The sequence below is a fragment of the Patiria miniata genome, unplaced genomic scaffold (genome assembly GCF_015706575.1).
Source record: "Patiria miniata isolate m_02_andy unplaced genomic scaffold, ASM1570657v1 HiC_scaffold_23, whole genome shotgun sequence".
In the NCBI taxonomy this organism is placed as follows: Eukaryota; Metazoa; Echinodermata; class Asteroidea; order Valvatida; family Asterinidae; genus Patiria; species Patiria miniata.
Window position 1 is genome coordinate 9,791,394 of NW_024037062.1, and position 16,128 is coordinate 9,807,521.

A 16,128-nucleotide genomic window follows, 5' to 3' on the forward strand; every position below is an offset into this window, starting at 1 on the left:
AAGGAGTCCGTTGCTAGACTAGTCAGTGTTTGGTACCAAGACTTTGACAATAAGAAGTAAATGAAGTAGACACAAAGTCACGACACTTGCTGGCTCGAAAAACGCCCGGGGTGTGTGTTTTTTCTTGTCACCTAAATCTTGGTCTGTTGGATCAGGAGGTTTCTTACCGTAAATACCCCGGGGTATATAATACACGTGCCCAAGTCAGTGGATAATTGTGAATACAAATTCAGCTGGAATATTGGTAAGCTAATTATACAGTTCAATGCTTGCGGGATTTTCATCGTAAATTTATAGTTTCTGAAGACGGCGTAGCTATTTAGTACATGTATACCCTGCATAAACGCACCTTGCAGGTGTGATCATTTGCAGGTGTGATCATTTGCACTTGGTGCATTTTTCTTTTTGAGGCAACGTGTGTGCTCAACAATTTAAGTAGAGTGCATAAAAACTAACCGGTTGAAACCAGATAACTTGAGGGAACAGGAAATGTGCACAATTTATTTGGTCTAGGAAATAGATTACGTTTTTTGCGCTTCATGTTCAAAAGTTTTTACCAAAAACGATAGCATTTCCGGCGAAACAATTTGTATTCGGTATCATGCATTTATTTCCAATTAGCGTCATGATTTTAAACAAGTGTCACTATGGCGTCCACTTGTATCATTTTTCAATCCCGAAATGGAGATATTTCTGTTACTTCCAAGACGTTCAAAGCTCTTGATAATCATGCTACTTTTAACGGAAAGAAGGTGGTATCCAGACGCCACTTCTTTGGTTGTGTACAAAGTCTTTGGAGAGTCGATTGCATGTTCACAGTATTTCCTAACAAAATTGAAACGTTTCTCAGTCCCAGATTCATGTCTTTTCAACATTTGTGCAATGACTGCCCTTTATTGAGATAATATGAAAAAAAGTGGCGTCTGGTAATTCAGGTTGCAACATTTTTTTCACATTGAACTAAGATCAAAACGCTTTACATATCATTGGGCCAATGAAACATTCCAAATACATTCTCAGCTCCCTGGGGTGTATTACAGCTCGATGCTGCCATTTCGGCGCAAAGCAGCTAAAACAAATCACAATAACCATCTCTGCCCTCACAGGCACCCATTTATTCCTTGGTGGGGAGAAGCAATGACTGTAAAGTGTCTTGCCCAAGGGCACACGCATCATGACCCCAGACTGGACTCGAACCCACAACCTGCAGAATTACCACGAATTCAATGCTCCAGACCTCGTACGAGGCCACGGCACTTCACTCAATTCCGGTATTAAATGTCAACTTTGCACGCCATACATCATAACATGTACAGTCACGGACGTACCATAACTGACATCGATTTTAAAAAGATCGACTTAACAAAGATCCGGCAAAGGAAAGTTTTGCGTTTTTTAAAGCAAAGCAAAGCTGTCGTATGCTGAACTATTCACACAATTTGAGATTTTCAGGTCGCACACAACATCCCGCATCATTGAAGCAGTCCTGTAAGATTATTTTCAATTCAACGTGAGATGCGCCACTTTTTTTCCCACTGAAGCTTTATGAGTCTAAAACCCATCGATCACAATCACCTGAGATGATAGCATGGCACCTGCTGCTCAATGGAGTATAAATCCAAAGACTCCAGCGTATACAGATGAGATCCATATCTGTTGAATTTCCCACCTGCCCCGAGTTCTACTTTTCTATCGTTGCTTTCAAGTGAAGTTTCATCGTCAGATTGCTTTCGATTTGAGTTCGCCATTTGGTTGATAATTCTTGGCGTTCGATAAAGGCTATACCATTCTACGTGAAGTGGTCTGCGACAGTCGATTCTTAAAGTTAAAGGTATTTGTAATACCATTTTGTAAACATCCGAAAACGAAACTGCCAACATTTATGAAATAGCCTATACTTGATTGGACGTAAATAATAGGATCAAGCAAAAACTCCTCGCGCCTACTAGTATGCTGTCGGTTTCAAGACAAAAAACAAGAATTACCATCGTACCTCGACCTTTGGTTCGGATCGAATCATCGTTGGAAAACTGACTTTTGTTCAAATACTGCCCCCGAGTTTCCATATTTAGTTAGTCCACAATTCGTTTGCAATCAGTTACACATCCGTGAACTGATGCAAGTCAGCTAGTCTGGTTCCCTTATTACCTGAGAATTCTCCGACGTCTATAAATTGCTCCGTTTCGTCTGAAGTAGGGTCAGGGAACCAGACTACAAGAACAGCATGTTTTTCTTGTTTTTTTTCCAACATCTATGAACAAACTTTAAACAGGTCAGTGTAACAATATTTGCAATAAAATACTGACCCACAAATCCATCAATTTCTGAAAATTACAGCAAATGCCATTGTTATCCACTCCCTTTATGCGTCTCGGTCAAAATTTAGTCAAATGCCTTAACGTAGTGAACGTTATCAATGTGCATGTGTACCATGTTGTAATTTTAACCTTTTTCATAACACTCTTGACGTCTTGAAGTGTGAGAGAGACGATTCAATTCCCTTCAGTCGAAATTAGCTCTAACTCCCTAGGGGTTGTGCAAAATCGTATTGAAGTTGGAGGATTCAGGACTAGTGTTAGGGCTAAGAAGATCAAGCTTTTTCTCGTTGCTATTAAAAGTATTATTCAAAGGAGCCCTTTTGGTAAAAAAAGGGGGCATAGAGGGCCGTGTGGTTATAGGGTTCATAACTCACATATTGGCTCGTGACGGACTTAGGGTACAAAGAAAGTCTTAAAGAACTGGGTTTTGGTGAGGGTCACAGTTACGCTCCGATTTTCCGCATTTCGTTTGAAAAATTCCCAAAATATTCACGTACGTATTGTATTCTAGAAAGATGCAGTGAAAGATGCAAGATTGTGCTGGGTTTTTTTTCATTTCTTCTCGGGAAAGAGAGAAAACAATAACACTCACCACTGCACACTTAAAGCCGCGCACGATCATTTGCAATTACCAGGAAAAACCTACCTATTTAATGACAGAAACTTGTTCAAAGTGAAGATAGGACTGGTATCAAATACCCTGTGAAATTATTCCGCCTGAATTGGTATCGTTTGGAAGAAAACAAACATTGAAGGTGGTTTCAAAACAGTGCCAGCTGGCACACTTTTGCTACGTGCGTTAGCAACGTAGTCCAGTTGCGAGACCCAACAAGAGTAAGCATACATTTTCTCTGTTTTCACAAAATGTAGTATTCACTAAGCTGAAACTTCAACAGGTTAGTTATGCACCCTACTCACGATTTTGAGCAATTTTGAGCCACGTTGCTATATAATCCGGATCGGGTCAAAAACTATAGTCACGCGAGAAATCCCAATAATTTTGTTTTCATCCAGAACCACCCCAAGGCGTGCATTTCCGATCTTATTTCGATTAAAACCGCAATTCGAGATTTCTTTAATATTTTTGAGCACGTAAATATCTCAGAGCCAATTAATTACAGATTCGAGACATGCACCATGGCGCCCCACTCAGTCGTCGGCTGGGTACTTGGCAGAGTATCTAGAACACCATGGCAGTGGCACAATTTACCAATCGTGGAAGGACGTTGCAACAAATAAAGATAGTTATCAATGTTTCCAACGTATCGTTGGATTGTTGTAAATACAAAATAACCAACTAACGCTATAGTCACCAAATACTTAATAACCATTCCTCTTTCTTATAGTGAGGGTTTAATATGCAAGTTTTGGCAAAATATGTTGCCAACCACGGCTTACATTATGGTCCTGTGGCAGCCCATTAAAAATTGACGCACAATGTTTACAAACGAAAGAAAATTAAGTTTGGTTTCCTGACCACATGATCATACGTCTCACAATAGTTCGTAAGTCGGGTAACCGCCACTTTCAAAAATAGAACATAACGCTGCAAAATTAATAGCCCATCGCTCGGAAAAAAAAACCTGAGCGCGTGCTTGCACAAAGTCTGTATCAGACATTTTAATACAGATCGTATACTGGGAACTACGCCTGGTATTAACATTCTCAAATGCAAGTTTTTAATTTATGAGCTCAGTTTTGTTTTAGGATTGATAATAACCATGACTATTTTATTGGTAAAAAAAAAAACATTTTGAACTTGGAGATACCCCAACTATCGCGGACATATCCGAGTCTCAACGAAAACGCATTCGGAGAACTTCGCCCATTTTCGTAAACGGGCATGATGCTCAGAATAGTCTGAAACTTTTGGTCTGGGAACCAGACTTATTAGATGTGGGATTTGGCACCTCCCAAGATTTTTATGGTGTAAAACGAGGATTTTCTCTTGTTCCTCTTCCCTTTTCCTTTGTTTGTACTTTTTTTGCAACAGCTCTCATTGGTTTTGTACACGTTTTCTAATCGAGGTCGAGGTCGTCCTCGATTCAGTCGATGATGTTGCACGTGTGTGTCCTCGATTTACACCATAAACACGCACACACAGAAACACAACCAGTGTGTAAATTAATACATGGCCTGTCAAAAGTAAAATAACTGTAGTAGTACATCAGTTATATTCCGTTTGTGTCATATTTCCGATAAAAAACCTCTTTGTGTATTACATCCCAACATCACAATATATAAATATAATATATTTTTTTTAGAGAATATAATATTTCAAGTAAATGTACAGTTGAAAATATTTCAATTTAACATGTAGGATTGTACGGTTCGTGACGTTCGGATGTAACATTTTTACGGTTTTCAAATAAACTCTAAGTACATTTACGTCCTGTTTATTTCCTTTTAATGTACCCTTCAGGAGACATCTTTTCGTCGTAAGTTATACCTTCGGGAGACGCCAGACATTAAGGAGACATTTCAATGTCTCCCTCATGTCGCAACTCCTATTTAGAGGCAACATTTTATCGTCGTAAATAGGCTAGATTGATTGCCCGTGGTCCAAACCATTAATGTACCAACATTCCTGGAGGTAGGATAAGGGAAAGTTAGGGTTAGGAGTCATAAAAGTTGGAACGATTTTGTGCACAACCCTATGGGAATGTCTCCCTAACGTATAATTTCCGGTAATTCAACATTTTCTTGTGTATTATAGACTAGTTACTTTTTATACGATGGAGCACCCACTAGTGAATAGACTAACTTCTTACTTAAGTATCGCTCCTCTCTATATAACCATTAAATGGTATAATTTAAGTACAAGTATTATATTTAAGTATAAAAACAAGTGTTTATAGTTTACAGTGTTTCATCATTTTGCTTCTTTACAAGGGAACCAGCGATAATACTCTTCTTTTTAACTGGTTCTCGGCAGATACTATGATACTTAACACAGCGTTAAACCCATAACTTCGATAACACTTTTGGGTGCATTTTGCCTGCGACAAGTTAAACATGGAGGATATATTCTCCCATTTTTTTGTTAAATGGCACGTCGTGGAATGTTCTGTAAAACATTTAGACTTAAACACAGCAAACATTTCGGAGCTACAGTGAGTAAGGTTGAGTTTGTTGAAAGTTTCAAGAACTTGAGGCTTATCGCAGGAAGAGCTCTTCTCAGTGTCATTTTCAAGGCATTCAAGAGTAGGCGCTATACTACATGATTTAATCATTAAAAGTTACGTTTGCAATATTTTATACAAAATAAATATCTCGCAGGTATATCTATAGTACTGTTTGATATGAGTACAGTTCAGTTTAGATTCTTTATTCGCATAAAAATGCAAAATAAAAAGGTATATATATACCTTTTTATTATTTTTTTGTACTTTTTATTTATATTTTTGTACTTGTGTATTTTTGTTTTTGTGTAATATGTATCTGTATACGATCTGTATACAGATACATATTACCCAAAAACAAAAATACACAAGTACAAAATTACACATATAAACAGTACACAAAAACTCTTTAAAACAATCATTACATCATCGCAGTAATCTCCCTCATCTGATTAGCAACCCTAATCCCGTCTTCATTACTACAACAAAAGGCATTCCATTCCTATATAACATTAGAGTAATAATATTTTTTGTATAATTTAGCAGTCAATTACATCAGCCGTATAAGTTAACTCTTGCGTGATCGTTTACAACAATAATTATTTTATAGTATTTAAAAACAAGTCATACAACTATTACAAGGTAATTTGAATTCTGTTGTAATCTTCGCAAATACTTATGCAAAAAAGGAACTTCCGGTGAAAAGTAGGCATACAATGAATATTCATTAACGTGTGACGTAACATGAATATTCAATCATTTATGACATAATATGAATATCTCATATATCGTGTGGAATTACATAATGAAAACCAAACAAGTGAACAACATTGACTATACTAGTGCGCATGGAATTTTTGGTCGATGAATTAGCGCAATTCCATAGTTTATAGCTTTATATAACCATAGAGCATCATCTTTTGTGATACAAGGGGTTGTTCGTTATAGCCAAATGCTCGTTAGAACGGTGTTCGTTATAGCGGCGTTTTACTGTACACGGGTTTCGATTTTATTTGGTACACGAACCGTATGTAGACTTCGGTCCTTTTATCTGTTCATAGTTTCGTCAGTTCGTCTCGATCACTTAGCGAGGCTGCCGGGTTATCGTATGCCACATACTGGCCTTGTATCTTGGCCCCATCCCGTGATTTCATGACCAAGTTGACATTACCCGAGTCAACGGTCGAGGTGTCGGGGAGGGACCTTCGTCTCTGCTCGCTCACCGGCTCCTGGTCGTTGTTGGTGGTGTTCTTGTTGGCCCGTTCTCGCCCGCCTTTCAGAGAGCTCTTGGCGGGTTTGTGGTGCAACGCCCCACTATCCATCTCAATCTCATCGGTCTTGGTGGAAACAGTGGACATGACAGTGCCGGTCCTGTCCCGCTTGTCCACCTCCGAGATCACGGACCGGACACTGGTAGCCCTGGAGTCGGTGTTGCGGTTGTCGCTGGACATGGAGCGGGTGGTGGACCGATGCTGGCGGCGGCTCTCCGCTTCCCCACAACAGTAGACGAAGAAACGATCGCGAAGAGCTTCCTTGAAGCGCTGGTGGGAGATGGCGTAGACTAAGGGATTCCAGCTAGCTGAACTCTTAGCGAAGAGGACTGGAATGACTTGACCCATCGGGGTGACCAAAGCACTATCGATATACTCCCCGATGAACGCAATGGATGCGTACGGCATCCACGACGCGCAGAACAGGACGGTGAGCATGATGCCCACCTTGGCGATCTGCCACTCGACGTTATCGGCTTTGACTTTGCGAATGGCGGATGCCTGCGCCTTATCGTTGCCGGGAGATCGCAGATCATTCTGCACCCTCATAAGCTGCAGGCGATGCTGTCGTAAGGTGTATGCGATGTGAGCATAACATGCTATGATCACCCCTAATGGGATCAGAAAGCCAAACATGAAGATCACGCCAACGTACAGCCTGTTCTTCAGCGATAGATCCAGGTATTCGAACGTGCAGTTGACACCATAGCCTTCCAGGACGTAGGCTCCAAAGCCAAAGAAGGGTAGGAGGGCCCAGATCATGCTGTATATCCAGACGAGCAGGATTTTATAGACGGCTTTACGTTTGGTCACTGTGCGCATAGCCTCCATAGAATGGCATATCACATAGTGTCTGTTGAAAAGAATAGCATGCCTGTGGGTTTTAATACATTCAGAACGGTTAAAACAGGTGCAGACAAAAGTGCTGAGGTGCTGTGCGTTAAAAGGACATTACGGCCCGAAATCCCCGGAATTCGTACGTTTTGGATTGTTTGCTTGTCCTATTTCAAAGCTCTGGTCGAAAAGATACTATCCCAATGTCTTACCGTTTCCCGAGAAAACACGGAAAAGGTAACGGTTGGTTACATCGGACGCGGCGGACATTCTGTTGCATACGCATACGTATTTCCAGCCGTGTCCATTCAATGCACGGTACTCGTACTGTGTGTCACATAATAAACACAGCACTAATACACAAAGGTTGTTTCTCGCACGTCCGCATCATGCGACGCACTAGCTGGTGGAATATGTGCGGTAGGCTTCACGACTAGCACCCAACAGCTCGATTTAGGAGTCAAAATGTTGACCCCGGAAATTCGTTCTCGCAAGAAAAACACAAAACGCCCAGTTTTTAAAGGATGGTAGCGTGGACGTTTATATCTTATACTTTTAAATGCGCTTTCCAATTAACATCATTTCGTTTAAAGTGCGTTTTGCAGCACAATTCGGCGCATGCCAGGAAGTAATATCCCTTTTACTGTGCGGTGCTTTCGGAGTTTGATTCAGCTTCAGAAACATTTGTTTTGGCCAATTCTCTTGGTATTTTTTGTTGTTCCAATGTCTAGACTACTGTGTGGAAAGAAACATAAAGAATACAAGAAAGAATTTTATAATGAATCATCTTCATGCACCCCACGTTAAACATGAGTCGTGTACCAGTCCAAAAAAAGAGAAAAGGTCAAGGTCAACGGTGATTTAAAAAAAACAACTGGGAAAACAGACTTATTGGCCAGGCTTCTTATACTTGGCATCAGAGTCACATCCGAACTCTGCGTCCAAGACAAGACAAGGCTAATGAAGTTACATGTAGTCTGGGCAGGAACCAGACTCAAATCAAGTTCACACAGGGTGAGTCAAAAAGAAAGTGACCGAATTAGATTTTTTTTTAATATGTGGCTCTCTCCATTTCATAAAAAAAATAACACAGGGATAAAGTACCTGTTATTGACTTGTGACTGTGACGATTTCACGTGATTTGCATACTCTATTCCAAAGTTATGTCTATTTTAAGAAAAAGATCACAAAATCGAGCTGTCCACCACTGATCACCATCGAACTGAAGAATACCCATTAAATACAATGAAACACGGACGTTTTCCCACCTCCACGAATGAACAAAAACTTGAAAAGGAAAACGGACAAAAATCGCCATGAATATTTAGGGGGAAAAAAGTTGTCTTGCTCATCATATTCCAAACGCAAAGTCTGACAGTAGGCCTAAACCTAATGTTTCAGTCTTGACTTAAATTATTTAAACCCATTTGTGTTTGATTGCTTGTGTGTGATGAATTCTCACTCAGCTCAATAGCTTCCAATGACATTTCATGAACAGCTGTAAAAATGGGTTCTTTTAGTGAAACATGATTTAACTTCAGTTAGCATGGATCAATTTCAGTAATTCTTTGTTCACATGAGTGGAAGACCATGCTCTTTTAAGACATACTTCATTGGTGTATCAAATTTGATTGCTTTTTAAGAATCGTAAATCATAAATCCAGGTCACTTTCTTTTTGACTCACCCCGCAGTTGTGCCTGTTTTGTCTGTTTGGACCCACGAGAGACTGAATTACAGTGCTCAAGATTGATCATGCTCGTGTGGTAAGTCAGAGTTTTGAGTTGATCGTTTTCACGCTGACATGTTGTCGAGTCGTTTAGCTTCAAATTGCTAATTCGAAGTAAAATACCGTCCTCTTTGTGCACGATACACGTTAATTAACTATTAACTCATCGATGACTGTGTGATTCAGATGTACCCTTAAAGGGAATGTACAACATTTGCTTTTGCTGCAATTTTCAGAAATAAATGGATTTGGAGGATAAGTATGTTATAGAAAATATTGTTAAACTGACTTAATTCACGTTTTGGGCTTGTAGATGCTGGGAAAACGAAGAAAACCTATCATATTCTTGTAGTCTGGTTATACACTTTTGGGCATTTTAAGGTCAGAAAATAAGTCTAGGAAGCTTGAACCCCTTCACAGGTGTGTAATCAATTGCAAACAAAAGTCAGAATAACTAAATATGAAAAAGTAGGAACAGTTTTTGAAGAAAGCCAGTTTTCTCCAACGCTGGTCGGCCGACCAGCGTTGGAAAAATACAGTTTTTCTTGAAAATGACAGCACACCAGGAGCCACGGTTTTAAAGGATGCTTTAGGCTGTTCAGTAAGGTATTACGTGATAATTTGATCATTCCGTTCTTTGATGTTTGCAAATGTTGTATCTTCCCTTTAAGGAGATTGTTCCGTCTTAAGTTATACCTTTAAGGAGACAAGGTACACTAAGGAGACAATAATTTGAATGTCCCCCTATTTAGAGGCGAAATTGTAGCTAGATTGATGGCTCGTGGTCCAAAACATAAATGTACCAAAATTCGTTGGGGTAGGATAAGGTAACATGGGGGTAAGGGCTCATGAAAGCTGAGGGAAAAAAATATGTGCACAACCCTATGGGAATGTCTGCCTTAAGGTACTATTCTAGAAAACAAAATTGCATATTCGTGAGCAAAAGTGGCAGAGGCAGAAACCTCAATGTTACAGCTATTTCAGCACCAAAATTTGCCAGACATTTGGATAATTTGCTGTCGTTAATTTTCTCTTCTGTTATGATTCATTGTTTGTAAGCCAATGGGCAAAGTTTTCTCACAAATGTTTTCATGGGCAATTTTGGGTTCACAGTTTGAACAGAAAACCCCTAAACTGAACAGTGTCTTCCTGAAGTGACATCACAGCAACAGCGCCCTCATTTGTCAGGAAAAACATGGAAAATGTTTAAATGTTTAAAGAAGTGCACTTTTCAATAAGGGTAACCAAAAAGGGATGTCAAATAGTTTTCATACATTTAAGAGGAGAAGAAAGTTGCACAAGCTATGTTCCAAAGTAAAATTCATGTCATGAGCCCTATTTAAAAGTGTTGGTACCTGGAAAATCGCCATGCCATAGCCTCCCCACCCGCCCAGATTGGCTTACCTGTCGAGTGCTATGGCCGTCATTGTAATGATTGACATAAAGCCAAACAAGCCGCCTAAGAAACCGTAGATCTCGCAAACTGAAATGCATAAATAGAAGAAGCACATGTAGTGGAGACAAGTAATCAGAGAAAGTGCTATAAGGCCAAAAAAAGTATCCGGTTTCTGGTATGGAGCTTGCCCCAAAAGTGGTGCGGCGACGCGGGTTTGTTTGTTTGTTTTTTTACCCAACTTTTTTTTCTCTTCAAATGTCGGCTGATGTTGCAGATGACGCTTCGATCCCCTTAAAACTCTCAAAATATCCTTCAGAGTGCAACTTGAGGTGACCTCAGTATGGCCATAAGGCTTGAGAAGTATATTGAGCTAATTAAAAAGCGTTTACAGGTTCCAGATACACGACTATCGCTCCGTCAGTCTGGCTGCCAGACGCACCATTACAAAATTACAACACCGTCTGCAAATGGTGCCCGACTAAATTTAGTGCAAAATATATGAGAGCGCAGAGAGGCCATATAAAGCTTATACTCGATCGTAACCCCATCTAAAAACACGTTAAAATTGTGCAGCAGCAGGATTGCAGTCAAACCAGTGGGTTTGCCGGTTTTGAGACATCATCTTACATTGAAAAAAAAAAACCTTTTTAATTTTGCCGACGCGCATGGCTACGGCGACGCGCACGCATACCAGAAACCGGAGACTTTTTTGGGGCCTAAACTATAAGAATTTATTCCGAATCAGGTGACATATTTAGCTGTTCACGTGATATGTTTCACGCATGCGCATTCTGGTAATTGACTATAATTGGTTGCATAAATAAATAATTGCATCCGGGTCATATTAACCTAATTCTTTTCGGAGTCAATTATATGACACTGGGTCAAAATGACCCCTGGGAAATTGTTTCCGGTTTATTTTGATCCGGGATCCTCGGCAAAAGCGTCAAAAATGTATCTCTGTCTTAGACTAGAGTATAGATGTCACATTGTACACTCTTAAAAGTCCCAGATCACATTCGACCCAAATCCGGATCAAATATGACCTGACGCTTCGGGTAAAATGACATTTCTCCGGGTCATTTGACCGGAAGAAGTGGTACTTTGGCACACCCCAAAAATGTCAATTTGAACAAAAACCGTGTCATTTGTACACAAAAAAAAGGAGATATTTTGACCCGGATATCGGGATGTCCGGGTCGAATCTGATCCGGTGAGCATACAAGTTTTGGACTCTATGAGATATGTTCTCATCGGTTGTATTGCGCATGCCTTTCAGTGAAGATAATTCGGCAATGACAGGTCACGTGTGAGGTTTAGAGTCCATATAAGGTAAAAAAAAAAAAAAAAAAAAAATGATCAGATTCCACAGGAATCCAAATTTCTTATGACAATGGGACTTTATTTCCCGGTAGTTCTTACCCAAATCGCCGAAGAGCCATCTTCCTCGGATAGTCGATGCGAACATGAGGGGGAAGTTGGTGAGGACCATGGACAGATCACTGAATGCCAGGTTGACTATCAGCATATTGGGTGCCGTGCGCAGAGACTTGGTCCTGCAAATAGCCCAACAGAAAAATCATGGTCATGTGGTGATCTGTAAAATCCATGATAAAACCTTGGATAGATTTGTTATCTAAAAGTTGAAGGCATATTTAGTGGGGACTGTGGCCTAAACCCATCCGCTGAGTTCATGAATATGAAGTTATACCCTCAAAAAAATCTGTATTAGAGAGGTCTGAGAGCCATAAAATTGTGGAATTGAATAGATACGACAATGAACCCCTGGCCCGGACTTAAGGCTTCCAATTCTGAGCATTTTAGATGCAATTGGGCTCAAAATTGGCGCTATTTTGTAATGTTGTGGAGGGATCATTTTTCAAGATGACTACTTTTCCGCTTTGAGAAAAATAGGGGTCGTCTTCTTTGGGCGAAAATTTCTCGAAAATTCAATGGTCAACCCACCAGAAAATGAAAGGAAAATGAAAGATGACACATTGATCATCATTAAATTTTGTCTGCGCAGCTTCAATACCTGTGAGAGTTCAAAGTATTTTACCAAGAATTTGTGAAGTATGGGCATTTAGCACTGGTGTCTATGGGAATGTTAATGCAGGTGTGCTTCCTTTGGGTTTTGTTACTCATGAACAGAGGGTCAGGGGTTCGAATACAGCTGCTGGGAAGATGTTATGTCGTTGGGCAAGCCACCTCAGTCCCACTTGCCTATCTCCACAGGAGGTTTGTTTTCTTTTTAAAATTAAATTCTAATTGATTTCTCCATGGTAAAAACTGAATGAAGATAACATATTTAAAGAGAAAACACCAACAACACAAACCAACGAAAACAAGAGACAAAACAGAACAAAATTTAAACTCTTCACTCTGTTTTGTTTTCCAAAAATATTTTTTTACATCGCATTCCATCAATATTGATATATATATAAAACAAAAATATGATTGCATTGGAATTCGAAGCGAAATTCAATTTTGGCGTCAGAAGTACATTACGTATCGTGTGTGGATTGTTTTTCGATATCTTTTTTTTATGATAGAAATTGACAATAGACTATTTGCAATAGACTACTAATGCTGATAGCACAATGTTGAAATCTGTCCTTACTTTTGTTTTCAGCTGTTATAGAATTTCGTCTCTTTTTTGATTACGGTTTGATTTGGTGTATCCTTAATGAATATTGTAATTGATCGTGTCCTATGTGAATTCAATGATCATGCGTATGAATATGTTGTCCAAAACTACATTTCGCCAACTATAGATCTCGTTATAAAATGTCTGACTTCCCTCACATCCACTTTTTCAATTAATTGGTCCTCACAAAATTCCATGACTTTTGTCATTTTTTACAATTTTTCCATGACTTTTCTAGGCCTGGAAATTAAAAAAAAACATGCCTTTTCCACATCTTTTTCCAGCCCGCGGGAACCCTGAATTTCACACGAGGAGGTGCCGGCGTGTTTATTAAGAAAAGACAATCAGACAAGATTAGCTCATGATTTTTACAAGGTCTGCTATAATTCTAACTCTACGAGATTTGATTGATGATCTTGGTATCTGTAGGCCATAACTTCACATGCATCGTTGATTACAAATCATGTAAGGGAATTAGGTTTAAGATTGATGTGGCTCTCACCTGACGAATATCCAAATGGTGATGCCATTCCCAGCAATGCCAAAAATGAAGGCTATGAAGAGGAAGAAGGCCAGGCCGTAGTCCAGGAAGGGTGGCATGGGAGGCGGGCCGGCGGGCAGAGGGGTTGTCCCGGTGAGAGGGTCCAAGTTCCATGAAGTGTTCTCCATCTTGTCTGAAGTGTGTCCTTGGCCAAGTGAACGACTCTTCTACCGGAAACGAACTGAAGACTAGACGTGATATTATCAGTCTGGAGTACGTAGAGCCAGCGTCTGTCTTCTATTGTTGGATCGGTGTCTACATATATACGCCCAACACTCACTGACGGTATGCAACACACTGTGGAGTAGGCCTAATTATACCAAACAAACAATTAAATGGATTATCCACATTGAATAATTATGTTCGTGATCATAGAGCATATGGCTTTCGATTAAGCGTCAGCTCAACGGAAGTAAGGAATTTGAATGTAATAAATAGACCAAGGATTTTACATTTTACGAGGCGAGGCATGCATTCAAGTTGGTAAACGAATTATTGTTCCATCAGTAGTAACTAGTATTGCTCACGCAAGCTAGAGTCGATTTCAAGCATGCAATGTGAACAAGCTTGTTCCTCATCGCTTGTGTCGTAAACAAGTCTGTTCTGAACTGGCGATCGCGTGGTTTGGTCAAAAAGAAAAGAGAAAAAAAGGAAAATTAGAACATCGTAGTTCAAAAGTGAAGCCTTTAAACAATGATGCCGTATACAGGGTGTCCCCGAAAACAAAATGTGCAAGGAGATAGCCTTTAATTTATCAAAAACTGCTTTACATGAGTCTTTCATATTGATGGAACATATTAGTTGTACTCTTGTGTATAATCAGTGAAAATGCCATGGAAATCCGTTCATGCAAACCAGAAATCTAACATGATTGTAAAAGGCTATGGGTTTTTCACCCATTCCAGTGGGATTGACACAGTTAGCGATATCAGTGCATCAGATAGTCATGGGCCTTTACACTCTGATGTATATTAAGTAAAACTGTGCAAATCATGATTTCTTTGACATCGTTGGGCCTAGTATGCTGTCAATATATTTTTTTTTAAGAAAAGAGGTATGACCATGTCATTTCCTCACAATGGTTAGGTCCAAATCATTGCGCTGTCAACGGTCGGACCCTAAGCTTTGCGTAGAGAAAAAGGAAGATGCGTTTACAAGGTTTCTCAATGATACTGAGATGACATTTCGACATGTTTTTTTAATATTCTGCTTTAGATTTGTTGAATTGTTGTTCTCGAATTGGCAAAAATACTGCTTCTTTCTTGCTAATGATGTCCCGTTATAAGTTCCCCTGCAGAGTTTATTGATATTCCGGCGTGATTGAAGTAACATTTGATCCTTAAATCGTGACCACGTACTTCAAAGGAGTCTGGATTTAGAAAAGGCATTTTATATCTCAGCTTCACCATGGAGGAATAAGAACACAGTAAAATGAATGACTAACGTGGTAATGTTTTTGCTAGTGCACACTGTACTGCGCCCCGTCACGTCAGAGATTGTTAATGCTGTAACGACTGTTTTCACAAAACATTATGAAAAAGTATTAAAGTAATGCGGACGTAATACGCACGATCGTTCCGTGCTGCCGCTGAACAGATTGCGTCCAATAAAAACAGTCGTCACTAGGGACACTATTTTGGGACAAAGAGCGGCGATTTTGGCAACTGAACTACGCAGGGATTCCTAAACTTCTTCATTTTGTATATGGCATTTTCGAAATGACTTCCTCGTAGAAGTTGATTTCTCTTCACAAACGGAAATTAAGCTACTCGTTATTTCGTCATTCCGAGACATTCCGGCCCCGTCGATTCATAGAGCTACAAAACATAGCTCCATGGTCGATTGAAAACCAATCTCCTTGATTCACGCTACGTTTGGATAAACGTATCGTACCGACCATGTTACCATGGTTGCCTTACTTAAGGATCATGACATGGATTATACACTTAAACATAATTGGCCATCTTTTTCCCTAAATTCCAAAGAGTGAAATTAGGGACTAGACGTTTAAGAGTGAAAATCACTCTCATTTTAGATTGAAAAAGTCTGAAAAAAAGAACCACTTCAGTCGAAGCTGGAGTAAAAACTCGATCGTTTCGATTGAAGGAATTTCACTCTAAAACGTCTAGTCCCTAGTTTCCGACTGTGGGAGTGAATCTTCACTCGAATGTAGTGAATTTTCACTCTTTGGAATTTAGAGAGTACCACTCTTCTGAAATATATGAAACTATGAAACACCCCTTTTTTATTTAACTAGTTTGTCTGTATTAAA

General features: G+C 39.7%; 1 protein-coding gene across 1 annotated transcript; it reads right to left on the minus strand.

Moving 5' to 3' along the window:
* Window positions 1-3,638: 3,638 nt before the first annotated feature.
* LOC119731458 (rhodopsin-like) lies at window positions 3,639-15,764 on the minus strand. The gene is made up of 5 exons (XM_038204627.1): window positions 15,750-15,764; window positions 13,818-14,023; window positions 12,091-12,224; window positions 10,677-10,755; window positions 3,639-7,585 (listed from the first exon to the last, which is right to left on the minus strand). The coding sequence occupies exons 1-5, from the start codon at window positions 15,762-15,764 to the stop codon at window positions 6,496-6,498; spliced, it is 1,524 nt and encodes a 507-aa protein (XP_038060555.1). The 3' UTR covers window positions 3,639-6,495.
* Window positions 15,765-16,128: the final 364 nt, after the last annotated feature.